This window comes from Vigna radiata, chromosome 11 (genome assembly GCF_000741045.1).
Source record: "Vigna radiata var. radiata cultivar VC1973A chromosome 11, Vradiata_ver6, whole genome shotgun sequence".
In the NCBI taxonomy this organism is placed as follows: domain Eukaryota; kingdom Viridiplantae; phylum Streptophyta; class Magnoliopsida; order Fabales; family Fabaceae; genus Vigna; species Vigna radiata.
In genome coordinates, this window is record NC_028361.1 from 10151505 (window position 1) to 10179336 (window position 27832).

The 27832-nt window shown below is 32.9% G+C and overlaps 2 protein-coding genes across 4 annotated transcripts; both read right to left on the reverse strand.

The window, feature by feature from the left end:
* Window positions 1–6801: 6801 nt before the first annotated feature.
* Window positions 6802–11708, reverse strand: LOC106776752. The gene is made up of 6 exons (XM_014664221.2): window positions 11686–11708; window positions 11475–11569; window positions 11167–11313; window positions 10200–10388; window positions 9260–9438; window positions 6802–8073 (listed from the first exon to the last, which is right to left on the reverse strand). The coding sequence occupies exons 2-5, from the start codon at window positions 11547–11549 to the stop codon at window positions 9274–9276; spliced, it is 576 nt and encodes a 191-aa protein (XP_014519707.1). The 5' UTR covers window positions 11550–11569; window positions 11686–11708; the 3' UTR covers window positions 6802–8073; window positions 9260–9273.
* A 784-nt stretch (window positions 11709–12492) lies between these two features.
* On the reverse strand, window positions 12493–16146 carry LOC106776365 (mitochondrial carnitine/acylcarnitine carrier-like protein). Of its 3 annotated transcripts, none has more exons than XM_014663800.2 (3): window positions 16051–16146; window positions 13511–13902; window positions 12493–13187 (listed from the first exon to the last, which is right to left on the reverse strand). In XM_014663800.2, exons 2-3 carry the CDS (start codon window positions 13900–13902, stop codon window positions 12686–12688), a joined length of 894 nt encoding a protein of 297 aa, XP_014519286.1. In that variant the 5' UTR covers window positions 16051–16146; the 3' UTR covers window positions 12493–12685. The 3 variants fall into 3 exon arrangements, with proteins under 3 accessions (XP_014519286.1, XP_022631444.1, XP_014519285.1); XM_022775723.1 differs by lacking the exon at window positions 16051–16146 and adding an exon at window positions 15716–15726; XM_014663799.2 differs by lacking the exon at window positions 16051–16146 and adding an exon at window positions 13987–15628.
* Between the last annotated feature and the right edge of the window lie 11686 nt (window positions 16147–27832).

Here is a 27832-nt window from a genome sequence, read left to right on the forward strand (position 1 = left end):
ACCGTTAAGAATTTAACGTCGTCTGCCAAAGGGACCATTTTGAACAACTTTTAATGAAATATGGGACCAAAGTGATTTTTTTCCGAAGGTGGGATCATTTTGAACAAAAGCCCCTAAAGAAGAGACCAAATGATGTATTAAACCTTTAATAAAATAAGGAAAAGCTCCTCTACCTAATTTAATCATTTTTCTTCATAATATTAGTATATATATATATATATATATTTTTTTTTTTCAGGTTCTTACACTATATGTACCTGCAACTCGAGTAAGTTATTTAAAATTTATCTTTCAAATTTAAATTCAAGTATTTAATATATTTGAAATAACATATTTATTAATATTTATGATGTAGTATATGATAAGTGAAGTGACATTATCCAATATGTGAAAAAATTGAAAAAAAAAAACCTATATCATATAAACTACATTATTTGTAAAGGCCTGAAAATTATTTTAAAGTCATTGGGCCTTAATAATTACGACAACCAGACCCATAAGCTAAGGGTGCCTTAGCCTTAGAGGGAGGCTCCTTTCAGAAGTCAGATTTCATTTGTTAAGTTTTCTTTCTCTCTCTAAAACTCTTGTGTCCTAAATCCTCTGCCTTCTCTTTACATTTCCAGAACCTTGAACCGTGAAATTTTTGATTAGGTGATGCCAAATCATTCCTGGTGTAGAGAGCTTATGTTCAAACCGAACATTTCTCCATTCTGATTGGTGGGTCATTTTTCACCTTTTCTCTTCACTGTTCTTAAGCTAGGGCATGCAACTTTGCTAGGTTCATGTGCTTTGTACGTTTTTCCTTCCATTTTCTTCCCATTCGAGCTCTAAGAGATGTGTTCTATCACCAATTTGGTGATTTGTAGGTTCTGTAAGTTCAACGCAGTGTAAGTACGGTCCTAGGGCATTCTTGACAAGTTACTGTTAAGCTTTTCAGGTAAGGGGAGCTAATTATTTTGTATGAATTTATTTTATAAAAATATATGCAGGTTGAATGTTGAACTGGTGTGTTCTTGTGAAGCTGTTCTACGATTTTAATTTTTATTGGATGTTATAACTAAGACTGTGAAATTATGCTTAAATAATTTGTGCTTTGGTGTTGAACTTGTACATGTGAAAATTTATGTTTGTAAGTGTCTCTGTTGAAATTAATATGTTTTGGTTGAAATTGATATGGTTGGAGGGTTTGGAGTAAGGGCTCTGTGATAACATGTATATGGGTATTAGATAGGTGTACAGGTACTATTTAAGGTTGTTGTGAGAGAGGAAGTGAAATATTAAAATTAGGCATTTCAGATTTATAGTATAAGAGAACAAGGTAGATAACTTAGATAAATCAAATGGGGTTGTTGAGAGCCTTTCTATGTTGGTAGGATAGAGGAACCTTAAAAACCTGAGTTGGCACATCCCTGATCATAGAGTAGCCCTAGCCTGGTCCAATCAGTTGTGACTAGTCATATGTGTACGCGTCGAAGGTGAGTTTGATGCGTTCAGATATCTGGGTCCTCTTCAGTGACCAATTGGGAGAAAGTTATATCTCTACTATGATGAAAATTAGACAAGTAGTTTACCAAATAAGAACCATTTTAGGTGTTTGATGGGAAGTGAAGGAGTGATTTTTAGAGTTTGGGGTATTGAGTGCATTTGCTCTGTTTGGGCAGTCTAGACAAGTTAGTTGTGACTTGTTAGGCGGATAAAATTGAACTAAAACATATTAAAAATGGCAGAATTGAAATAGAGTCCATAAGTCATAGGATGCGATGTTTTGAAGTTAAATTCAAGCCTAAACAACTTTAGAATCACTGTATGATTGGTAAAATCCATCTAGATAAGTTTAAATAGGTGTCTATCAAAAATTTGGAGTGTTAGAATTTAGGTTGGAGTTAGAAAAGTATGATATATATATATATATATATTATTAAATAATATGGAAATATAAGTTAGGAAAGCATGATATATATTACATTAATATAACAGGGATATATAAGATGCAGGGGAGTACGTATGATATATACTGTTATCATAATATTTATATATAAAAGAAAGTATGAGATATATTATATTAATATATTATATATAAGAGATGCAATAGAGTAAATATGATAATAAATTATATTAAAATAATATTGTTTTATAGAAAATTAGTAGTAAAGATTACGTATGTATTAAATTTTACCTGTTGAGATGTATTATTTTACAAGGAATTGTAGAGTTTTGTAGTGTGATTGAGATAACATGACAATATTGTCTATTTGAGATGATTGGAAGTAGTTGTGGAGCATGTTCTGGTACATATGACTTGATCTTTAAAGCTTAAACATGTGGTTTGATTATAATCCAAAGGTGTATGAATTGGGAAAGACTGAAACATGATTTCATGGTTGCTTATGGTAGTTTCAAATGTATAATATCTTGGTGAGATTCTTAGTGTTTTAGAATGAAAGTAGGAGCTCAGTTTTGGGAGTCGTCCTAACGCTCCAATGGCCTTTCTTCTCATGTAGAGAGGATTGGATCATGTGGTGAGGAGTAGCAGGAGGTCTTAGTCTTGGAGGCTTCCAGTATGCTCCAAGGCGCAAAACAAGCTAATCTCGTGAGTGTGGTAGGGTGGGAAACCCAAGTTTCACAAGCCACCACGGGTGCATGACCCACCATAGCTCGACTCTCATTCTAAAGTGTAGACGAGTCAAGTCTAGTGTTTAACATGTTAGGATATATGCCTTAATCTGTTTGATTTGAGATTAACTCTTGTATATTCTATGCTTGACATGATGTATGCTTTTTATATAATTAGCTCACCCTTGCTTGTTTGCTTGTTGTGTTGTGCCATATTGTGTGTGCTTTCCTTTTGCAATGATCATCCACTTGGATGTGAGTAAAGAAAAATGAGGCTTCACTAGAGCATGTCTTGGAGGAAAATGAAGATGCAACTGCCTAGAGTCTCTAGAACCCTCTTAGCTCTTTTATGTTCTTTTGAAATACTTTTAGCTTGAATTATTTTGGAATACTCTCTAGTACTTTAAGTTTTAAATTTTTGCTATTTCAAGGATGATTGTAATCCTAATTACTTTAAGTTACATCTCTCACTGCTATCCTTTATTATAATTGATAATGTTTAGATTATATATACATGCTTGGGATGTGACATTATTCAACAAAAAGTTATTGTTAAGAGAAAAAAAAAGTGAGAATATTTTCACAAACATGGTATTTATTATATTAGTTACAAATACAATTGAATTGTACATATAACATTAATTAATTTGACGTGGAATATAATATAAGAAAAGAAAATTTATTCAAAAAAGTGAAAAAATTAGAAAAATATTATATTACATCATTTTAAATACTTCATTGAATTGTTAAGGAATGTGACAACAATTACATATATTAAAGAAGAATGCAAAATTCATATGTAACAACAATTACAAACTTGATTTTCTTACTAGGTTCTATTGATCCAGCCACACCATTTCTTTAAATCTTGAACACATATTCCATAATTCTACTTTTCTTGATTTTTTCAGTTTCGTGTATTTCTCAACTTTTTTTTCTTTATTTATCGAGTTTACCTTTAATATAAAAGACAATCCGGTGATTAAGTAAATTTTCGGTTTACAAAGTTGTGAGTATTTAATACTAAATTTATGAACTACCTACTTTTGATCCAATTATCTGTATTTATAGTGGTCGTAATAAGCCCAAACATTTCCTTGATTATAGTGAAATCCCAATTGTTTTTTAATCATGTTTTGTTGTTAAGATGATATGTATTTAACGTGTTATTTAGTCTTGCCGCATCTAGGTAGAGGTTTATCGATATATTTTGTTGTGTATTATTTGAAGGTTTGATGATTGGTGACCAGTTTGAAATATTGTTGAGATCTTTGTTATATGCTATTAGTGTCTGGTTCTTAAACTCGTACTCTAAGATAATACACTTATTTATTTTGTAAAAAAATATAATTTTTTGTATTGACACGTATAATATACTTAGCATTCTCCATTCCTCATCTCTTGTTATATTATTTTGTTTTCATCTCTCATCACACATTTTTTTATCGCTAGTGCCACAAGATGCTTATGTCTTTATTATTTGTTTCAATATACATTTAAAGTTAGATTAAGATTAAAATTGAGATGATAAAAAAAATTAGAACTAAAGACAACTAAGTAAATATGTAAAAGAAAACATATAAATGTATATGAGAAACTTTGAAAGAGATATAGAAAATGACAATGAAGATTGAGTTATTACAACATTTAGAGTTAAACATCTCAATAATAAAAAAAAGAAAAGAAGCCTTAAAGATTGAAAGAAAAAACAAAGGAACTTATTTTAAACTAAAGACATTATACATATATTATACCACATAACTATTCATTTTAGATTCACAATATTTATGTTGAATGAATTATCAATATAAAATATTTAGAACAATTGATGTAAAAATTTATTTTTATAAAATTATTATTTGAATTTTAACTACATTGAACTTATCATGATTCACACAATATAAAATTACAAATAATTGTTGTAAGATGAATAATTACTCTTAAATTAACTTTGAAGTAACTTCAATATTTTAAAGACATAGTTTATGAATAAAATATAGTTATTAAATTATGTGTTTTACTTAGAAATGTATATAGAAAAAATATATTAATTGTTGTCTAAATAAAATTTGAAATAAAAGGTTTATTACTGAATTTTTATTTATGTTCGGTTTTTTTTTTCTATCTTATCTTAAACATCCTTTCAAATTTGAAAAAAAAAAATCGTATATCTTACGAGAACATGTTTAGATTGTTATAATTGGTTTATTTTTTCACTGGCCATTCTTCCATGTATACTAAGTGTTTTTCTTTTGTCTCATCGTGGAAAAATGTTTGATTTTTTGAAGGTAAAATATTTTAAATAGGATTTTCTTACAATTAATTATGTTTTAAAAATGGTAAAGTTTATACTATTTCTTTTAAGTTGGTTTTTATGGAGAATGGTGTTTATTTGTTAAAGCTATAATTTGTATATTGCATCTAGTCGACTTTTCAATTTATTAAAAGACTAGTTGAATTGGATTGACGAAAAAATCATGTATAATAGTATTTTTTTTATGATTTGATATTGCACAGACAGAATCGAGAGAGAATGAGAAACAAAATCTGAAATGTAGTTACTAGACGATAGAATAGAATGTACGTGTTTATATATATAATCAACAATTATTTATAACAACTAAGCAATAAACTATCTAATTAATTAGAACAACTAATATTTTATATGCAACCAACAAGGACTCGCAAACGATAATACTAACCAAGCTCATATAAGTATAATATTACATAATGTTAATATATTATCTGTAAAAATAAATTATTCATGTATTGTTAGTTATTAAAAAATAGCATTGGATGTAAAACATTTTCATATTATTTTTCAATCAAAAATGTATGTACGTTAAATTTATTAAGTTTTATAATAACTATCTTAGAATAGCAGATGGTAATATTGGGCATACATATTCTATATGACAAGTTGAATAAGGACACTAAATATTTAAATATTCTATATATAAATTACAATAATATTAAGTTTATTAAAAATTAACTTACTAACTTGATTTTTTTAAGTTTCATAATTAATAGTTAAAATTTTTTATTTTTCTATATCTTCCTACCCAAACATGTTCTTTTAGACAAAAATGATTACATAAATAATAGCACACATTGTTCGAGTGGTAGATTTTGTTAAAGAATCTTGTTATAATTAATAAAAAACTTTAGGTAAAAGGAGTTAAAGTAGAAAGATAAATTATATAAAAATATTAATTGAAAGTAAAATTTTACCCTATTATTTTTATTAACATAAAATTATTTATCATTATTTTTAAAAACAAACAAAGTGTTAAAACTGAAGTCATCATTAGCCATTTTCATTAAAGATTGTTTGAGTTTTTCTTTTTAAGTAATATATTATGTTGATAAAACTATATATATATATTCCACTTAAAATCTCTAGCACTCTCGAACTGACTAAATTAAACTAGTAATGTTAGTTATCTTACTTCCAAAATTGTTCAAAACATTAACTATAAAATTGAAGTTGATGTTTTATAAGCTGATTAGTTTTAAAATAAACCGTATATACTCATTTAATAATTCGTACATAGTTAGCAAACTTAGGGTAGAGCAAGTCAACCACTATTATTTATAGTAACATATACTAGAACTAATAACTAAATGTAACATGCAATTGATGAAGAAAGTCAATTCTAATAACTTGAAATAACAAGTATGTACTTTAACACGCGAACAATAGAAACTCAGAACAATATTTTTGTCCAGAATAGATTAAACGAAAATAATGTAGTAGAAGAAATGGTAATTATTTGGTTTTGCAATATAGCATGAGCCATTTATAGCAAAAAAGGAATATTAAAAATGGTAGTATCCCACATTTTGATTATACAATGCATTCATGTCATGGTTTCGGGTCAAAGGGGGCAATTAAGATTCCTTCACGACAACTTCAATAAAATATGGGATGTTACTCGAACTTCCTCTCCTTCTCAATGCACCATTTCCATCATTACAAAATTACTATACCTCTTTCTGCTATAATTCTCCAAACTTCTTATACAGACCCTGATAACAATAATCAATAATTTCTTCAACATATATATTCTAATAGTCTTTTCCATTTTCTTTTATATATACCATCATATTTCATAATTATATATTCAAATCTTGAATCAATGTATATCTCACCCTATGAAGTTCACACAGAGTGGATTAATCCCTACCTAATGCAAGATGCCTTCATCTCATTCAAATGGTGGCTACAAGATTTCATGAAAGAGAAATCTCCCTAACTTGAAAAGAAAGAAGCTTGAGACATACATAGCAGAATAATTCGTGAGGAACTCAGCAAATAAAATAGCTAGATATAGGAAATAATAGTATTTTATTTTAGTCGAATAGCTTGCTTGATATAGGGTCATAATTAATTGTATTTCGTCCCTAGGGATGTGTAAGAGATAAATGGCCCACAAGACCTAGCGAACATGCTTGGGGTTTCCAACTCCACACAGTGTTGCGTTATGTCAACAGCAAGTTGCAGTAGCTACCCACTTCTCCTACCATTTGTGTTCACATCCATGGATCCACTTCTCTCGAATTCACTATAAATAATATCGATATTAAGTATTATTCATGCAATAATTTCTACCTGTCTTCTCGTCTATTTGTTTTTCTTTTATCTCATACATTATATCATCACCTACTTCATCACATATCTTTATGTCTTCTCTTCTTATTTCTGTTGCGTATGTAAAAGGGTGATGTATAACATCACTCAAGTATAATAATCGGATGTGACGCCGATGGCTTAATATACAAAGATTGATAAAGTTAAGTAGTAGCTATAATCATGGATTAGAATATTTCATGCATTAAAAATCAAAGTGAAATTATGTTGACCAATAAATGGAGGTGTTGTTGATGTAGTTATTTTCCGACTCCGGGTTATGGGAAAGCAATTAGATTAATGTGGTAGAGCACAATTCTAGAAGAATCTGATGAGAATATTTAATGGGAAAATAAAAAGGTGAAATGATTAAGGGAATATATTATTGGATGAATTGAACAAGTTCAGGATTATGATTGTTGTCTGTATTAATAATGGTGTTAAAATAATAAAACTTTGTAGACATAGAAATAATTTCATTGGTTGGTGGCATCCAAAAGATAGCTAAAGTCTAAAGATGATGGTCATTGCACAACTAGAAACTGTCTGCTTGTAGCCACCATTTGATTCCATTATTATGAACTGAAGTCTCTGCTTTTAGAATTTTATTTTGCTTACCGATAATTACACTACAAACATTGCTGTGCCTGTATTATGAGCTCATCTGAACCAGACAGATTAATTAGTTCAAAACATACTCAAAAATTAAGATAATAAAAGAGTTTGAAGCTGGCGTGGCTTCCTCTTCCAAAACTTTAAAATGGATGTCAGCATCATTCCACGGATTTTCCAGCTCAGCACAATTTTCTCTCTTTCAACAAATCTATAAACTGTTAATATCAATCCATCAAAAAATATTTCTCAGAAATCAAATCATTGAATGGATCTCTTATAAATTTTAATGATATAAAAAACAGGCTTTAATAAAAAGGCATTTGACAGAAATCACGAAGAACCATTGGTTGTGGTAACGTTTTGTACGAATTAGCAATTTTCTGAAAATAAATAAAATTTGAACGCGAGAATATCCATTTCATTTTTATTGCAAGATTCACGAATCATAATGACCACAAATAAATGTTTAGCATTTTAAATTTGGTGGTCATGAGAAGATCGCCCAGCCGGCAAATAAGAGCAGGCCCTGCTGTTCACCATGTTCCTTTTTAATTGATACCATCAAAAGTAATAAGCACAATGCCAGATATTCCATTTTTTTTTAGTTTTTATAAGTATGTATATGCCATTGTTAAGGCATGATCATTAAATTCTCTTTAGACCTTTCGTTAGTGGGTGTATCTGATTCCAACTCCTTAACAAATCATTTTTCAATTAAACCTTCTTTGCCTCTGACGGCTCACTGCGATTATATATATATATATAGACTTTAAAAAAATGAATTTCCTCAAATTTACTTGTATCAGTGCAACGTTTTGGCTGTGTCTGAAAAATATGACGTGTGAAATTTGTTGCTTATTTCTTAAACACATCCTTAGTTATGTATGTTATATGAAATAAGCATTTAAAAACTCTAGGTCCGTCCAAACTACGAGATCGATGGCATCTTTTTTCCAATAATTCTACTTAAAATAATTAGAAATATTGGGTGGTCTGAAGCTGGAACCAAAGCTAGTGTTATTACAGTTCACGATTTCACATGGCCTTCTGTCCTTAAAAACTGCGATGGTTCATTTCCCCAAGTACTCCAGTGCAAACAATTGTACTGTGACTGTGACTATACTTCTGTTTAACAATGATACAACTCCCAAACCATTTTGTTCTTGAGCGCAGATCAGAAAATAAAATCTATTAAAAGAGATTAATTCTTTATTTTAAAAAATAATATTTGATTTCTGATAAAAAAGTATCCTAGATTTATCTCATGCTGTGACTATATCTACCAAATCTAATCTCGTACTTTATTATTACCAGTATGAAGTAATGTACCAGAAAATTCAAACCGAACGACACAAATTTATATTAATGTTCATGGTAGGGTAAAAGAAGTAAGAAACTAACCAATGTTACGAGGATCAGCAACCTAGTAGTTTTAAATGTGGCCAACCAACAGGAGATACTTGTTTCTTCTCAACTTGGCCTTTCTTTTCATTCTTCTTAGGTCTATTCTTCACCACCTGCACCTGTTGCTTAGGAGGACACGAGTTTTTAGTCTGTTGCTTCTCACTCTCACATTTTTCCTGCAACAATATACATGTTAAACATTGATTCTGAGATTCATTCCAATAATAGCATAGGATTCTCTACCAGCAGAAACACCTTGTAAATTACTTCTATGTTGCTGATGGTGTTGCCAGTGCCAAGGTAACAATAATATAAAACAAAAAGGCTATATAGTACACACTGCCTATGATATTGCTGGCAATTGATTTACTTTTTTCCATCATAACCTAATTGCTGGCTCTTTGGACTTTACTGCTTAGTTTATTAGATACAATACAACCAAAAAGAAAAAAAATATAACATACTAGAAGCTCCATTAATTCGTGACGCGCATGATTTCTTTCTTTTATCTGTATGAACACACTTTTTAACAAACAGATGCATAATGATTTGTGGTCCTTACAAATTTTCATGTTAGGTATGTCTTGTATTCTAATCTAACTGGATTTGGGTAAATTTTTTAAGGGTGAAAGAGACATAATGTTAATATATTTTTTCTCATATCTAGAGGTTACCGTTCATTCTTTATTCTTGCTATTACAGGACAGTATAATGATCTAGGACCGAAACTCCAAGCACTGATTGTAGCACAAGAATTAAGAAGAAAAAAGTATATGAAATTTAGTTTAATTGACCCTTGGATGGTGACAGTGAACAAAAAATTTGCAGTGGTTAGTTGTAAACCTGTAAACTATAATGTAAACATTTGACTCTTTAACAATCAATAATATATAAGAAATAATTCACTGTTCTATTTCAGTAATGTTTTTTTTTTTACCTGGGATATTTCAGTTGTCTTGATAGGCATTAATCCTCTCTCAGTATTATTTGAGAGATTGTTGAAAGTTGGAAACGAGTGACATATTTCTGTCTTGGATCCTTGGCTGGTAGAAGATTCCCCAGAGGTTTGTGTGGAATCACGGGACAAAGGTAGAGAGTTTCCACTTGAATCAATATCTACATAAAGCTAAAGAAACACATAATTGGGTTAACTTACATGGTAGATAATATGTTTACACTTTAAAATAATTAAATTCATGTGATGCAAAGAACAGTGATGATTTTCCCGAACATAGGAGTGAGTCTGACTGTATGGTATATGTTGCTAAATATTGTTGCTCAGTAATGGATGCTTATGGAAGGATGTCATTTTCGTAGGCATATTCTGGCTACATGTAAATGAGGGATTTGGCGGTTTAAGCATTAGTTGTTTCATGAAGTGCTTGAAATCGATTCTCTGATAAACCTTTTTTTTGCAAGTGGTTTATGTCATCACAGTTCCAGGCTTCCTATTTCTATGATTATCACAGAAAGTATGCAGATCAGTAATCAAGATATATTCTCTATTTATATAACTAAAGTTAACTTTAAATAATAAATAAATGATATTAGATGAAAATATCTACTTAGTATGCATTTAATGTCTCCATCGGTATAACAACAATATGCACCAGTACTAGGATAGAAAAAGTATGAAATGTAAATTTTGATGGACAGTAAAAGAATAAAAATTTCATTTCTCACAAAAATACAAAAAATACAGACCATGAACAGAATGTAAAGAATTTTTTGAGATAAACATACAGAAAAAAGTTTGTTAATTTTTGCGATAATTATTTTAAAAATTATATCTATCATAATTTTTTATCATAGAGACAGTGCATAAAAGTTAATCTTAAAAATGTCAAATGCAATTATTAGACAGAATGGCTAGCAGAAAAACCAGACTGAATTTAATGTTTAACCTTAAAAAGTCTGTGTTCAAGAGAGGTAACTCGATCCAACAATGTGCCTTTAAAGAAATCCTCTTTGGTGGACAAATCCAAAGGTTGTTTGGCTTTGTCAGCAGGGACATTGGCGCCACATCTTTGTTTTCTTTCTAAGTATTTCATCTGTCATGACAACCATAAATGCATATGTATAAGGAAAAACCGATGCTCAGAAGGATAAATTTAATAAATATTTGAAAGGGTAAGATTCTAAGGATGATATGTGAGAAAAATTGATGTGATTGTGACAAATAAGACGAAGATTAGGGGAATGAAAAGCTGACAATGAACTCCAAATGATCCAGCCTAGCAATGAGAGAGATGGATGAGTGATGAGAGGGTAGTTTGGGGTCATCCATTTTTGGCAAGTTGGAGTATTCTGTGTTTCGATAAAATAAGAATGATGTGTTATATATTATCACACTCAACAAAGACATAACAAACAAGAGGAGAAAATCAACTCAGCATTCAACTGCGACGTTTAATCGTTCGCACCTTTTCCTTGGACCCAGTTTGTTATGTCACGTGCCACTCACCATTTTTTTCTCACTTCGTTTTTTCCCTCCTGATATTCATAATAGTTCGTTACGACTGGGTCTAACCAGTGATTACGTGGTGTAGATATGAATACATGATAGTTAGTCACAACTCCTAAGTCAACTGGATTGGGCCTTGCATATCGGGTTGTCTTCATGGGTTAGTTCCTTATATTGGATTGGGCCTTCCTAAGTCAACTGGATTGGGCCATACCAATTCCGAAAATATTGATAGAGGACAGGAAGAAAGTGCCAATTCTTTTTCATCCAAGAAAGTAGGGCCAACCATTGAAACTGAATTGGGAACTGCCAGAGAAATCTACCAGTGACAGAATCTTTCAATACCTTCATACTTTCTACAATCATATGCTATACTTTCTGAATAAATTCTGTCCATTGACATCTCAGGACAGGAAACGGTAGAATAATCTAATTGCAAGAGTACATATTTTTTTCTTACAACAATTTTTGTTGTATTTATTGTTAGGTTTGGACTATGGTTCATAATGAAATCTAAAAAAACGAATTTAAGTTAGTTTAGTTAAGATACAGTGTGCCCACCAAAAAAAGTTAAGGTACAATTGATCCAATTCTTGCATCCTAATTTGATGACAAACCTTAAATTCACACTGTACTATTAAGATACAGTTGAAATTGCAAGAATTTGATTCACAACTGTATCTTAACTCTGAACTACACGCAGAAATGTTTTTTCTAGGACATCGTTTGTGATCTATAAAAATATTTTAAGCATAAAGGAAAACACTTGACTCTGAAATAAAGTGCTGCTGCATAACCACGGATGAAAGAACGATTCCCTGAATCAATAACAAGTTAAGCCTTTTGTGGCCATAATTGCAATTGCAATGCAAGAAATGAAAATGTTTTAGGAATTTAAAAGAGAAGGAAACATGGTCATTCAATGGCACCGCTGCTATCAGTGTTTCTGTATGAATTAATCATCCAAGAGCTGATCTTGTCATCTCATATGCCAAGAAGCAAGCTGCATTGGCAGGAACACTTCGGGCCATTGCTGGTCCAAAACCCTTATATAGGCCTTTGAACCCCTCAGTAGCTGAAATTCTTCTGAAAGCATCAATTGAACCAGAGAACTTCGGGTTTTTGTAATCATCTATTTGAATCACACTCTTGACAACATCAGTTGGGTAAACTGCGAGCCAGTATGCAGCTCCAGCCAAGCCTCCAGCAAGCAACAGAGAACCTCTATCCAGTCCCGAGGTATCAGTGCCACCAGCAAGTAATTGCTTTAGTGCTTCATATACACCAAACAATGCAGCATTTCCAGGTACTTCACGAGCCATAGTGGGAACCATGCCCTTGAACAGACCTCTTATGCCCCCTTCTGACCTGAGAACTTGCCTGGCTACATCCATGGGTCCCCCATATTTCACTGCCACGGTAGCTGCTCCAGTGCCAGCTAATGTACTTTGTGCTTGCAATCTGATATTCACCATGAAACAAAACAGTTAGTCTAAGTACTTCTGTTTAAATGATTATATGAAAAACGAATTCAGGAAAAGTTAACCAAGACTAGTCTGCAGCTCAATTCACTCAGCTTATTCTCATAACAATCTGATTTCATGTCAACCACAAAATACATGATTGGATTTGTCTAAAGTGAACACTAAAACAAGAGATGCTTCAAAGAAAAGTTATTGTTATCAAAGAGGTCAAAATAATAGATATAGAAGTCGATAGAAAAAATATACGGGAAATGTAACGAAACCATGACCATTATTAAATCATCATCAATAACCTCTGACCTGCATTTGATCAATTCAGTAGGGCAAGCTAGAAAGGAAACGGCAATTCCAGCTCCAGCTCCACAAACAACCTGCTGATTTACTGTGAGAGTAGCACCAGGATGCGACCTCAGTAATGCTTCCATTTGCCCCCTAACTGAAAACAGAACAGCATTGAAAGCTGCTACTGTGGCAAGTGGGGCACCCATACCCTTGTATAAACCCCTTGGACCTTCAGCTGCCACTGTCTGCTTGACAGCATCAATTGCACCAGAGTACCTGGGAAGCTGGCCTGGGAGGGGTGTAGGCTGGCTTTGGAGCTTGACCTTGATGGTGTCAAATGGGTGGCCAACTATTAATTGCGCCACCCCCCCAATAGTCCCAGCAGTTAGGTCCTTTGCCACATCTCCCATCTGAAAAATAAAAATTCCATGAATGAAAACTGAGGATAAGATCAGTAACTTGAACATGTGAAGTAAAATTACAATAAAATTTACCTGACAAAACAGCCCATTTAAACAATACTGGAAATCACATAAAATCTGGGGCATGCACTTTATCCCTACGAAAGTATTGAGAACAGTATTGTTTGTTTCAAAAACACGTCCCCTTGGTGTCTCTTTCCCATTAATTTCTACTGTTCTAGTGAAAATGTGACAGAAGTTCATGGTATATATGATATTTTTCAGGATAAAACTAGTGCTAAGCTTCATTAGAGTAAACCCTCACTCTAGTGTTTGAAAATTCATGTATCAAACCGTAGTCCATGTCTTTATAGATGTCATTATTAGTCTATTTAGCTGGAAAACAACTGTAGAGAACGAAATCGAAAATAACTTTCCCCAATATCAGGGATCAAAGTATCAAGGATTTATGCGACTGACAATTTACAATTTTAAGGACTAGAATGAGGATTTTCACTTTTTTTAATTCTCTAACGGGTAATGTCATAAGAGAAGCATATTCAGACACCAATAATGTAAAAATGCAGATGTTGGAAAGTAATAATAAAATAAATTCTTTAATTTGCTTCATATCCTCTATTACTTGGAAAATATTTATAAGATGCAGTAATTACAAAATCAATAACAATAACATTAAAAGCTTTATGTGGGATGCATGAATAACAAGACCTACTAGTCTCAGTTAAAAACTAAATTTCTTGGGATATTATTGACCTTGTTTAATAATTTCCTCCGGTGTTCTTCTTGCCCACCCTCTAACCAAGGCTAAAATGTAAAAAAAATACTATCCAGTGCCCTCATGATGTCTCTACTGACCAATGCAGATGTCCTAACTAACCAATATCTTGTGTAAAATAAGAAAAAGAAAACATACAAGACCTAGAAAATTTTCAAAGGTAACAAAATGAATTTATCGCTGCTGCAGGACTAAGCATTATCACATCCCTGATTAATTATCCTTTACACAGTACAGATCAGACAACTGAATTGACCCAACCAGTCTTGTAATTAGTGCATGGATCCTCTAGAGGTGCGTAAAACTCATACAATCCACAAAAAGGTACAGTCATAAACTTTCTAACTGGTGAAAAAAAAAAGAAATCTCTACTTTTCGTTAAGCTGCTTAAAGGTTAAGATTAAATTCTACAACTTTAGAGCTTCACAGGCTTGACATGAAGGTATAACGAGTGTTGTTTGCTAACTATCTCAAAACTGCTCTGCATTATTTTCTTTACTTAATCCTAAACAATCTGAGGCCAGAAATAAATCCAAACAACTTCTTTTAACAGTGTCATTATGTAAGAGTTGGAAGAAAAGGAAATGAAGAGGAAAATGCAACAGCTATGAAGATCAAAATCATTTTAAGTCATGTAAGACATTCCCGTCCCTTTTTGATCCATCTTAATTAACTCTGAAAGGATATCCAGATACAAGAAAAACAGAAACCAAAAGTGGTTCAAATTGAAACAGGTTAAGGAAATTGAAACTCCATCTTCCACTCTTTCTGCTTCACAGATTAAATAAATAACCATGCTCTCTCTCTTTCTGATTTAACAAAGCACCCACAAATTCAAAGAGAAAAATTCCATATATATAACTCCAACAAAATTAGATCCCAGAAATAAAAAGAGAGACCATTGTATGAATCAACGTCTAAAATAGGATACATAGAGTACGAGTATACGAAATCGGATCGCTGATGTTAAGTGCATGCATTTATCCTTGTAAAAAAATAAACTTTTGAACAAGGTCGGAATATTACTGTGCTTTCACCTGTTCCCAAATAAATAGATGAAATAAGAATGAAGTTGAACCAACACTCTTGTCAGGAGTACATACAGAGTGAAGAAAACAGCAGAATTGTATGTAGAATAGAAGGAGTTAAATGAAAGAAGAAATGAGTAGAATTGATAGAAATGAAAAGAGTTGAAAATCAAGAGAGGGGTGTTAGGTGAATCTGTGAAGTGGGTTGTTTCTGAAGGTGACAGATACTAATCCAAATGTGAAACACACGAAAAATTGTAGGTAAGAACAGAAAATTAGCGTTACAGAACCACACCAGAAGGAGATTTTGAGAGAGATGTGCAATGTACAAACCAGAGTTTGCTCAGATGATGATACAGGATGTCTCAGAAACTCGCTCTGTCTCTGTGTCTCTGACTCCAATGAATAGATGATATGAACTTGTGCTCGAGACAAACATGGAAATTCAATTTATATGATTTATTTATTTATTTTCATACCACAGTAATTCTGAGAAAGCTAAAACTAGTTTATTTTATTATTTTTTAGTTTATAATTATGTTACTTTTCACCGCATATTTTTTTTCATTATTATTTATTATATTTTAGTATATTTTCTTAGCTTGTTCATTTGTAGTTTATTTATTATTATCTATTTAAATTGTATAAAAATATTTAATTATTATATTATTTTTAATAGGTATATTATTATTTTTAATATTTTATATTAAAAAATTAACGTGTAGAATTTCAGAAAATGATATTTTAGAAGTGATGATGGTTTAAATATAGTGAGACTAAATTATTTTAATATTAAATAGTTTAATTATAAATAGTTTTGTTATAAACGAATTTTATTATTTTAAAAAGTATTATCTCTTTAAAAATTATTTTTCTAGAGTTTTCTATCTTCTCTCTAAGTGTTTATGTTCTTAAGTCATCTGTTTGACGATCACGAGGTGTTTATACAAACACGGCGTCAAGGTCTACAAATCTAGTCGATCAATTCAAGAATAGAGCAAGTAAGTTTCGACTCATTTTTCCCCTTTTATTCCCAAATCTGTTTTAGAATAATCTAATACTATTGCATGTGTAATCACCTAGAGTTCTAAGGACTCTGTCTGTTTCCAATATGGTGTCTCATAGTTTCGTCTAGAGATTCCTTGCAATCGGCGAAAAGTTTCTTTGAATTAGACAATTTACTGTAAGGTAAGGGAAGCTAGAACCTTTGTTTTACTTTGTGATTTTGTTTAAAGAATTTGTATCTTTAGGTATTGGAGTTAAACTTTTAGAAATGGCTACGTTTGGTTATATGAGGATTTTATGAAATTGAGGATTTGGTCATATTTTGTTACATGTTGGAATTGTGTGTTTGTGATGAGTGAAACTGTATTGATTATATGTAATGAAGTTGTCCTAATGTTTGGAAATTGAATACAAATTGGTTAAATTAAAGAAGTGTCTTTTACTTAGGTTTTAAGGTCAAAAAATAGGGGTTTAGATGGGTAAATTTTAAAGGTAGAGGTTAAAGTGATGAAATAACTGGTTGAGTATTGTTATGAGATCATTTTGGACTTATTAGTAGTGTTAGATTGAAGAAAATATGGTATGAAAGAAGTAAGGGGATCAATGTTGAAGTTGAAGGTATATTTAATGAAAAAGAAGGTTTTAACTAGTGAAATTTTAAGGTAAGCAGTGGGGACTGGGTTTGGCAGTTGGGATTGTATTAGGAGACTATTTAGGACTTTCTTAAGCTGTCAAATGAGAAAAGTATAGTGTTTAATGATTAGTGGTGCCTTTAGGATGAGTTCTTAAGTGTTTTTGGTTAAAATTGAAGTCTTGCATGGTGAGATTTTGTAATAGCAAATAGGTGAGAAATCTGAGGTGTTAGAGGGTGCTAAAAAGTATATTTGGACTTGGTTATGCAGTTAGTATACTGATTTGGAGGCTAGAAAGTATAGAATTGAGTTTGGGTAGCTTATAAGAGTGAAATTAGATTTTAATGGGTCATATTGTGTTTGTAGCAACGTTTTCATAATTTTCTCAAGGTTTAGAGGTCCTATGGGGTTTTTAGAAGTTAGGGGTAAAGTGTTCAAAGTGAGAAATTGAGTCTTAATTTTACTGATAGCGCTCGAGGTGAAATGTCAAATTACATTGAAAACTTAGTTGAAATAAAATTTAGATGTGAAGCGTTCCAGGTATTGGGTAAAACTTTGTCATTCGGATGCTCCAAGCGATAGGCTCCATTGTTGAGATTTTCCACAACTCTGAACAACCCCTCTCAATTGGCTGCAAGCTTTCCATGTGCTCGGTCCTTCTGGGAGTTTGCCGCTTTGCGCCACACCAGATCGCCTTCTATGAATTGTCGCGATCTGACCTTGGCGTTCTATCTTCGTGCTACCAACCTTTTTTGGGCCTCCACACGGACAACTGCTATTTCTCTTCTTTCCTGCAGAGTATCCAGTTCACCTCGCAATTGTTTTTCGTTTAGCGCCATATCTTGCAGTCTTCTTCTGACGGTCGATTCCCCTACTTCAACCGGCAACATTGCGTCCGTTTCGTAAGTCAAGTTGAAGGGTGATTTTCCCATGATGCCATGTGGGGTGCAACGATAGCTCCACAATACCTATGAGAGTTCATCAACCCATACACCCTTTGCTTCCCCAAGTCGCTTCTTTAATTCCTAAACGATGGCCTTGTTGACTATTTCAGCTTGGTCGTTCGTTTGCGGATGCTCCACCGAGCTCATAACATCTTGTCTACGAACTGCCTTCCATTATCAGTGACTATCACTCTTGGCAAACCAAAACGAAAAATGAGCTTCCATACAAATCTCTGAACTTGTGCCGCAGTGATGGTGGAAAGGGGTTCAGCTTCAAGCCACTTTGTGAAGTAATCTGCCGCCACTAACATAAATTTCTTCTGAGCCCTACCGATCGGAAAAGGCCCTACAATATCCATTTCCCACTGGGCGAAGGGCCATAGGGAAACTAAGTTGTGCAACTCTATAGCCGATCTACTGAATACATTTCCATACTTTTGACAACTTAAACATTTTTATGCGAAAACAACACAATCCTTGTCCAACGTCGGCTAGAAGAATCTCGCTCTCAAAATTTGGGTTCGAAGTGCTTGGCCACCAATATGTCTGCCACAAACTCCTTCATGCAGTTCCCTCAACATGTACTTTGCTTCGTCCAATGATAAGCACTTCATCAAATGAGCAATGAATCCCCTCCTATATAGTTCTTCTCCAACAAGGAGGTATTTGGCGACTCTCCGCGTGTCTCGTATCCGAAGAGATCTTCCTTCCTCCTGCTCCTTAATCAGCTGGATAATTTCCTTTCTCCAGTCAGGTTGCTCGGGTGCGCCAAACGTGGCCAAACACTCAATAGTTGGTCTCACCAAATTTGCCTAACTACCGAGGATAGTTGGCCCCTTTCTTTCCCACTAGCGAGCTTGGACAAAACGTCCGCCCGGGCATTCTCCTCTTGAGGTATATGCTTCACCTCCATAACTTTAAACTGGCTTTCTAATTACTCCGCCTTGTGAAAATATTGTAACAATTGATCAACCTTAACCTAAAAGCTTTCATTCATATGTCCTAACCCAGCTAAAAGTCAGTCTGACATTCCAAACGCTTGGCTCCCAAGTCACGAACAGGTTTCATGCCTGCTATCAGAAGTTCATACTCTGCTTGATTATTGTTGATCTTAAATCGAAAGATAAGCAATTGTTCGACTATTAGCCCATTTGGTCCTTCAAGAACAATTTCTGCCCTTCCTCCTTGCTTGTTAGCCGAACCATCTACAAAAAGCTTCCAAGGACATGAGTCCCTTTTCTCCTCGATGGGTAGTTCAACTGACCATCCTACCAACCGCCCAGCCAAGTCTAGTTTTTGCAGGATTTTTGCCACCAGTGATAAGTTCTTACCACCACCTGGTGCCCCTAGAAATAGGGCCTTAGGCGATGAGTTGCAGTTAGCAAAGCTAATGCTACTTTTTCCAGCTGTTGATACCTTGTTTCAGAATCCTTAAGGATTCTACTAATAAAGTAGATCGGTCTGAACTCGGGGGTTTCCTACACCAATGCCGCACCGATCGTCATATTCATTGTCGCCAAGAAAAGCTACTATTGGAAAAAGGTTGGCTTCGTTTCAACACCAAGATGGGGGTGAATTGGTGAGGTTTCAAAATCAGAGTCCTTTTAAAATCTTTTTCGCAAAGTAAAAACCTTTACAAAGTTTCTTGAATCACAAGGAATTAAAAATTCTAAGTGCAGCAAAAATACAAAGTAGACTACGTAAACAGATAAGTCGACTGAATGTAAAAGTGTAAGGATAGAGAATTCAAACGCGGGTTTTTATACTGGTTCGGCCTCAATGCCTACATCTAGTGTCCTTCCACAATCCGAAAGCAAATGCACTATAATGGTCAAGGTTTTTACAACAAGGCTTTTATAGAGACCTCCACGTCAAAAATATAAAACACTTCTCTAACCCTCTAACCAAAATATAGGCAGTACACACAACAAAGATCTGCAATAAGATATCCCCTCTTATGCAATCTTTAACCCGCTTTGAACAATCCTCAAAGTGTCCAAACTCCACGAGTTAACCCCCTATAATCACAACAGGAAAAAACAATCTCCAATAGGTTGAAGGCAGTCTTGATCAACAAGAATACACCAGTTGTGTAGTATCTGATCAAACAGCAAGCTCAGTACATATCTCCTTCAAAGAACCTCCTCAAAGATAGATCACCATGGTCTTCTTGATGAGTTCTTGGAGCAAATTCTCAGAGATCACAATCTGTAAATCAAATTGAAAGGGCTAGAATATCCAAAGTCGTATGTGATCAACTGAGTCACGTCTATTTATAATTTTCTATATATCAAACGCTCCTGTAGTCGACTATGCTACTAATGGAGTCGACTGTCATAAGACAATTATAACAGTTAAGTCAAATAGTAGCAGTCAACAATAACCAAATTGATTTTGCATTTAATACAGTTGACTATCAATAAAAGCTTTGACCAGTAGTTGAAATATAGTCGTTATTGTACACAAACATAACAGACTTTCAAATCAAACAACTAACTAAGTCGGATCCACTGTGCATGTAGTCGAATTAGGCACATCAGCTCAGTTTGAAAAACTTTTCAATGCAAAATCACTCACAACACTGCTTTTGAAAATTTGTGCATAGTCATGAGTTTTAATCGACTTGTTTCATAAAGAAGTCGACTTAAAACTTGCAGTTATGCCACACAATATAAGTTCATAAAAGTGCATGTGGTTTTCTTTTCAAAACATATGTAATGCAATCATAAATGATGTATTAGATAAAAGCTCAATAATTGCATTCATATATTAAGATCAACACAAACATGTTCAATAAGATATCATCCATAATGAGGAATAAAACATGTAACACAAAACAATACATGTGTTATTAATAATATGTTGTCAGCATAAAAAACCAGAGTGATGACTAGAGCACTGTGAGATTAAGGTTAGCTAAACCAGTGCTTTCCTTATCAACAATCTCAATAGCTATAATTCATGCTCGACCTCTAGTCGATCCATGACAGGTGGTTTGGCAAGAACTTCTTTTATCTCCTTGAAAGTTGCTTCACACTGATCGCTCCAACACCCCTGGGCATCCTTCCTCATTGCCCTTATAATTGGCCTTATTCGCTCGGCCAACCGAGGAATAAATCAAGACAAAGATGTAAGGTGTTTAACCAACCTTTGCACCTCATTGAGGTTCTGCGGACTTCTCATTTCCAGCTCCGCCTTACATTTTTCAGGATTGGCCTCGATTCCTTGGACAATTAACATAAAGCTTAGGAATTTCCCAACTAGGACTCCGAACGTGCACTTCATTGGGTTTAACCGCATGCCAAATTTACGTACTTGCCGAAATACCTATGTCAGGTTCTTGACATGCTCCCCCATCGACCGATTCCTGACCACCATATAATCAACATACACTTCCATGCATTTTCCAATCTGTTGTTGGAAAACCTTATCCATCAAGCGTTGATATGTGGCCCCTGCGTTCTTCAAACCGAACGACATCACCTCGTAGCAATAGTTAAACCGTTCGGTGATAAAAGTCGTCTTTTTGCAATTTGGGTGATACATGAGAATCTGATTGTACCCTGAATATGCATCCACAAAACTAAGAACCTGATATCCTAAAGCTTCATCCACTAAGCCATCAATATTCGGAAGAGGATACGCATCTTTTGGGGCATGCCTTATTTAGGTCAGTAAAGTTTGTGCACATCCTCCACTAGCCATTGGATTTTTTTACCATCACTAGATTGGCTAGCCAAGTAATGTATTTTACCTCTCGGATAAAGTCAGCCTCCAGCAACTTCTTCACTTCCTCATCTACAGTTCTCCTCTTCTCCACTCCCAGCCTCCTTTTCTTCTGCGCTACTGGAAGCGCTTCCTTGAACAAAGATAATTTATGCGACATTACACTAGGATGAATTTCTGACATGTCGGCTGCCGTCCATGCAAATAGATCCCCGTTATTGATCAGAGTCCGACCGATAACCTAAGCCTGACTCTTAGTAAGACCCCTTTCAATTGAAGTGTTTTTCCTTTCCGCTCTTCCTAAATCAAATATCGTACCTCACCTAGTGGTTCCATCCAATCCTCTGTATTGGTCTTGGATCCAAATCAGTCATAACTACCTTCGATCGTCTTACTCTCCGCTTGGGGGTCCAAGGTTCCACCTTTAACCTTATCGCATAACACTCCCGACCCACCCTTTGGTCAGCTCTAACCGTGCATATCTTATCATCCTCTGTCGGGTACATCATCGCCAAGTGAGGTGTTGAAACAATTGCTCCGATAGAATTCAAGCATGGCCTGCTGAGTAAAACGTTATACGAAGTATTAGCCTCAACTAGCAAGAACCTGACTTTCAATTCCTTTGCATTCTTTTCAGTTCTGAGGCAAGTCCTTAAATCAACATAACCCCTCGTATCAACCCTTTCTCCTGCAAATCCTAAAATTTGCTCATTATAAGGCACAATCAAGTCTTCAGATAGATCCATCTGTTGAAAAGTTTTCCAATATAAAATATTGGTCGAACTTCCTTGGTCAATAAGGACCTTGCCTACACTATATCGGGCTATCACTAATGTTATGACCATCAGGTCATCCTGATTTGGATATGGAGCATGAAAATCTTCATCAAAAAATGTAATTGTCGGCATGGATCTCTTCATGACATCTGTCATATTAATACTCCTCAGCTCCCTCAAATGCCTCTTTCGTGCCGACGACGTCGAACCTCCTCCAGCAAAACCATCCGAGATCGTATTGATATGACCCCTCAATTGTCGTTCGCCGCTTATGCTTCGGCTACACTGATCCTTCCTACACCGATCGTCGGCCTTGGGTTGACTGTCTCTTCTTGGTAGGTGACTGGTTCTCTTCGGAGGGTCTCATCGCTGCTCATCTTGTGCATACTTTTTAAGGTGCCCTGCTTGTGTCAAATCCTCCACCTTATCTTTAAGTGTTATACAGTCCGCTGTGGTATGCCCCGAGTTTTGATGGTATTGACAATGTTTCCTCCCATCAGCATTCATAGGAGTGGATGACTTCCCCAACTTCTTCAAGTCAGCCCTTAGTGCTTCCTCCATCACTCTTACCCTAGACGCGTTCAAAGGTGTATAACGCGCATATTGGGGCACCTTGGGAAGTTCCCTCTGTTTCAGGCTAACCCCTTATCATCTTTGCCGAATGCCTTCTTTCCTTCTTTCCTCTCTCAATTAGGATTTATCGCCTAAGATAATCATTTAACACTTTTATACGAGTAAGCATATAACATAGATAAATTAATCAATCCTAAGACATACAATCATTCATTCTAGACTTGACCATTCAGATACATGTATTGATGTCAAACTCTTGGGAGAACTACATTTGTGTGGTGGAACAACTTGTCCACTCAAGCTACCACACAGAGTTAGTTTGTCAACCACCTATGACTAAGGAACAACCCATAGACTAGAACTTCTCGCTACTCCTCATGACATAACCCACCTTTCTCTACTTGAGGTTGTATGGTTATTGGAATGCCAAGATCAACTCCCATTCCGGAGCTCCCACATCAATACATTACACTACTGAACACCTTAGAATCTCTCCATTAGATTCATGGAATTACGTCAAACACACATATTATGCACATTACTTATCACAAACTCATCATTATTACCATATCATACTTGAATACCATATCATGTGTGAATAAATACCACACCTACTCATATTCATATCTCAACCCATGAAACATCACTAATATAATAATACACATGCATAGAATCCAAAATGACTTAATTCAAATTGAGCAAAAATTAGAAAAACACAAAAATATGTGATGGCTCAAGAGTGGGAAAACTCAACACACGTTTGGCGCTCAACACCAGTGCTCACACAAACATGATCGCCTAGTGAGCCCCACCTTTCACCCAACGAATTATAGAGAAAAAGTTGTAGACTTGCAAAAAAGAAATGTTGCTTAGTGCCACATAACACAAGAGTTCTCTAACTTTGCAGCGCTCAGCGTCCTAAAACCTAAAGGCTCTCTGGATTTGTAGCGCTCAATGCCACACATGGTCATTCAGTGCCATACCAAACACCAACAAATTTGATTATTAATTTGATTGCACTCAAGACCTATCTAAATGACCAATTGATATTCTTGACACTAAAATTTATTCGAAAACATTTTTAAACATTATATTAAATACCAATTTGCTCAATTGGCCAGTGACTCCGTCCATCAGATCAAACCATTGACCACCACAACCCCAAACAATAACTTAGCATATCAAAGACCAAATTTCAGCAAAATAAGAATCTAACCAAGTTTTAAATGACACAAACACATACTTCTAACATCAAGCTCACTCAATAGACAATCCTCACAGAATTTCACCTGGAAAACCACCAATTCTAGTTCAATTTTAACCAACATTCTAACCTATTACCAAAACACAATTCAACAACAATATCAACTAATGATGACCTCTATTTCATCAATTCATACAACCAAATCAAGTACCATTTAACAAGCAACGACATCAAAATTTTCTCATAGCAAACAACAAAATTTCAGACCAAAATCAAGCAATTAGACCACAACACAACATAATTTCAACAAGTTCAAATACACAAATTCAACAGCTTAATCTATTTAATCCAACTCAGGCATACCAACTCAGATTATCACAATACTTAAAAACTTAAAACAATACATTTACCTTCTGTTACCTGCCATATGACCAAAACGCTATAGGAAGCTTAAAACAACTCCAAACACATAAGAAGTTATATTTGCTCCTATGAATAACAAAAATATGATCAGATACAACATTAGAACAACTGATCAACAAAGACTCAAACTAATGACTCAAAAGAAACATGCAAATTGAGTGAAGCCTAAGCACAACAAATATAAGAAAAGACCAAAGAAAAATGTTGGAACTCAACTCACTCAAATGAAGAAACTGATTGGTTCAAATTGAATTGTAAGGATCAATCATACTGCTCGATTCTTCAATCAGACAAACAGACAAGAACCCCTAAAAAGAAGTCAGAGTATTATAAAAAAGTGGTTTATAGAGGAATAATGTGTTTTAAAATTATGAAACTATTTTATAACAAAAACTATTTATATTAAAACTTTTTAATATTAAAATAATTGAGTTTCTATTTTTAAATCACTATTACTTCTAAAATACCATTTTATAAGTCTTTACAACACGTGCATATTTATTATTTTTTTAATGATAATAAAAATTAATAAAGTTATTATAATTTAATTATTATAATTATAAAATTAAATATAAATAATTTTTTTAATTTATTATAAGTCATTTTTATAAATAATAATAATAAAATAATTATTCTAATTTAAAAAAAATTTAAAAATAAAATTAGAAAACAAATATAAACGCCATATAAATCGTTTAATATATAGATGAATTATTATAAATTTATTTGGTCTCTTGCATGCATGTTTCATATTTTACTTTAAATGTTATAACTTTTTACTAAATTAAGAAAGAATAAAATAAAATAATTTAAAGTATCAGTATATTTATTATATTTATTAGTTGGTAATCGAAATAACAACTGTTAAATTAAAAGCACATATTGACTACGGTTTCTGATAAAAAAATAAAATAAAATTCGGCTACATGTTAAATTTGTAAAAGTCATTATTTTTAAAAATGAAAATCCAAACAATTTTTTTTTATTGAAAACTATAATTGATATAAAATAGAAGTATAAATAATTTTTTAAAAATAAATTGAAATATATTCTTAAGAAATTACAAATTTAACTAAAATTAATTTAATTAAAAATAACTTTAACAATAAGGCTAAATAAAAACACAATTTTATAAAATTAAGTTTTTAAAAGGTTTTTAATAATTAATAATTTTCATCAATAATACTGTTAATTAATTCATTTTTTTCTTAAACCATAGCAAATATTGGGAATATTGATATCATGATAAAAATAATCTTCCACTAATAAGTAAACAACTAAAATATTCCTAATCGTGCAAGTACCTTTTTAAAGATGGTTGTTATGTGTCTTTCAAATAGACAAATATGAATGTCACCAACCATAGGATAACATGAAGCCATCCCAAGTTCAAAGAATAATAATAGAAATAATAGAAATGAATGTGTACTCTTTTCTGTCCAAATCCCAGGTACTATGTGAGTAGGTAATGACACAGTACCTGGACTCTCTGGGACTATTTAATGAGGTAACAAGAATCATAATCATGCAACTTTTTTTTTTTTAATTTATAAATTAAAATAATTTCTTTATTTAACTAAATATGAAAATTCATGGTCTCAATTTAAATTTTTTATATAAGTTCTAATTAAAGTTTATATCACATGTCTTTTTAATTAATTTTACAAATTTATATACATATTTAAAATTATATTATTTTAATGTAATCAAAATATAAATATTCATACTCAAGTTTTCACTAGTAAAAATGAAAAAAAAAAAGTCACAGTCTAATTTTGGTATGATATCTCCGCATAAGAAATTAAAATTTCATAATGTTTATTTTATTTCATATTTTCTCAATTCTATTTTAAAATTAAATTAAAAATAACCATATCAGTCAAACATCACATTTAAAGAAAAATAAATAAGTGCGTTTAAATGGTTTGAAAATATAGAAAACGGAAGACTTTTATTTAATGATATTAATATTGTTAATACAAAACATTTTTTTATTAATCTCTTTAACAGATGCTTTTTTTTAAAAAAAAAAACCTGTAATTTTTTAATATTAGAATCGATAAGTGTTTTAAAAAAAATAATGAATCGAGTATTTTAATTTTAAAAAATATTTTAAATTTAAAATAATTTAATAAAATAAATAAAAAATTTTAAACTTATCTTTTTGGTATTTCAAGTCTGGTGTGGTGTTTATTGAAACTTGTTAGAATTGTGAACTAGTTGGAATTTGATCTAAAAATAGGTGGTAGTTCATTGGTGGTGTTTTGAATGGTTTTAAGTGCAAATTAGGAATTTTAAGTAGTGAGATTGTGAAGTAGGAGTTTTGGACTGAATTAAGGAGTTTGGAATTTGTTGTTAGACCATTTCTGGCTTGTTTGGACTCTTAGGATGTTTAACTTTACATGAGAATTGGTGAAACTGAGTTAGAGTGGGTAAATTTAGTGTAGAGTATTTATTTTAAACTAGAAGCATGTTCTTAAAGCATCCTCTTGGTCTAGGACATCATATAAACCATTTAAATATGTGTAGAAGATAGCAAAGATTAGACTAGAAGTTGGATTGACCTTTAAACATTGTATCCATTTTTGAATATCGAGTTAGTCTTTATATAACTACGATGATACGCATCCTTTAATCTTGAGCCAAAGTGTATGACATGTAAAAACTGAAAAAATTCGTTAAGTCCATTTTAGATATTTTCTCGTCAAGCTATGAAATGTTGACATCTTTCAAAAAAAAAATTACTTATTTTATTTTAACTAGTTCTTGTCAGTTTTTAATTTAGTGTCATATTTTTTCGCATAGTGTGACATCCAAATTATATAGAACAGG

Coding starts and splice junctions, on each gene's coding strand:
- LOC106776752 (XM_014664221.2), bottom strand. CDS start 11,549: ATGGATGACCCCAAACTACCCTCTCATCACTCATCCATCTCTCTCATT. Junction 10,389..11,166: donor TTGAACACAGACTTTTTAAG/GTTAAACATTAA, acceptor GTGTTTCTTTAG/CTTTATGTAGATATTGATTC. Junction 9,439..10,199: donor AGACAACTGAAATATCCCAG/GTAAAAAAAAAA, acceptor ATATTGTTGCAG/GAAAAATGTGAGAGTGAGAA.
- LOC106776365 (XM_014663799.2), bottom strand. CDS start 14,202: ATGAAGCTTAGCACTAGTTTTATCCTGAAAAATATCATATATACCATG. Junction 13,903..13,986: donor TAAATGGGCTGTTTTGTCAG/GTAAATTTTATT, acceptor TTTATTTTTCAG/ATGGGAGATGTGGCAAAGGA. Junction 13,188..13,510: donor ACTGAATTGATCAAATGCAG/GTCAGAGGTTAT, acceptor GGTGAATATCAG/ATTGCAAGCACAAAGTACAT.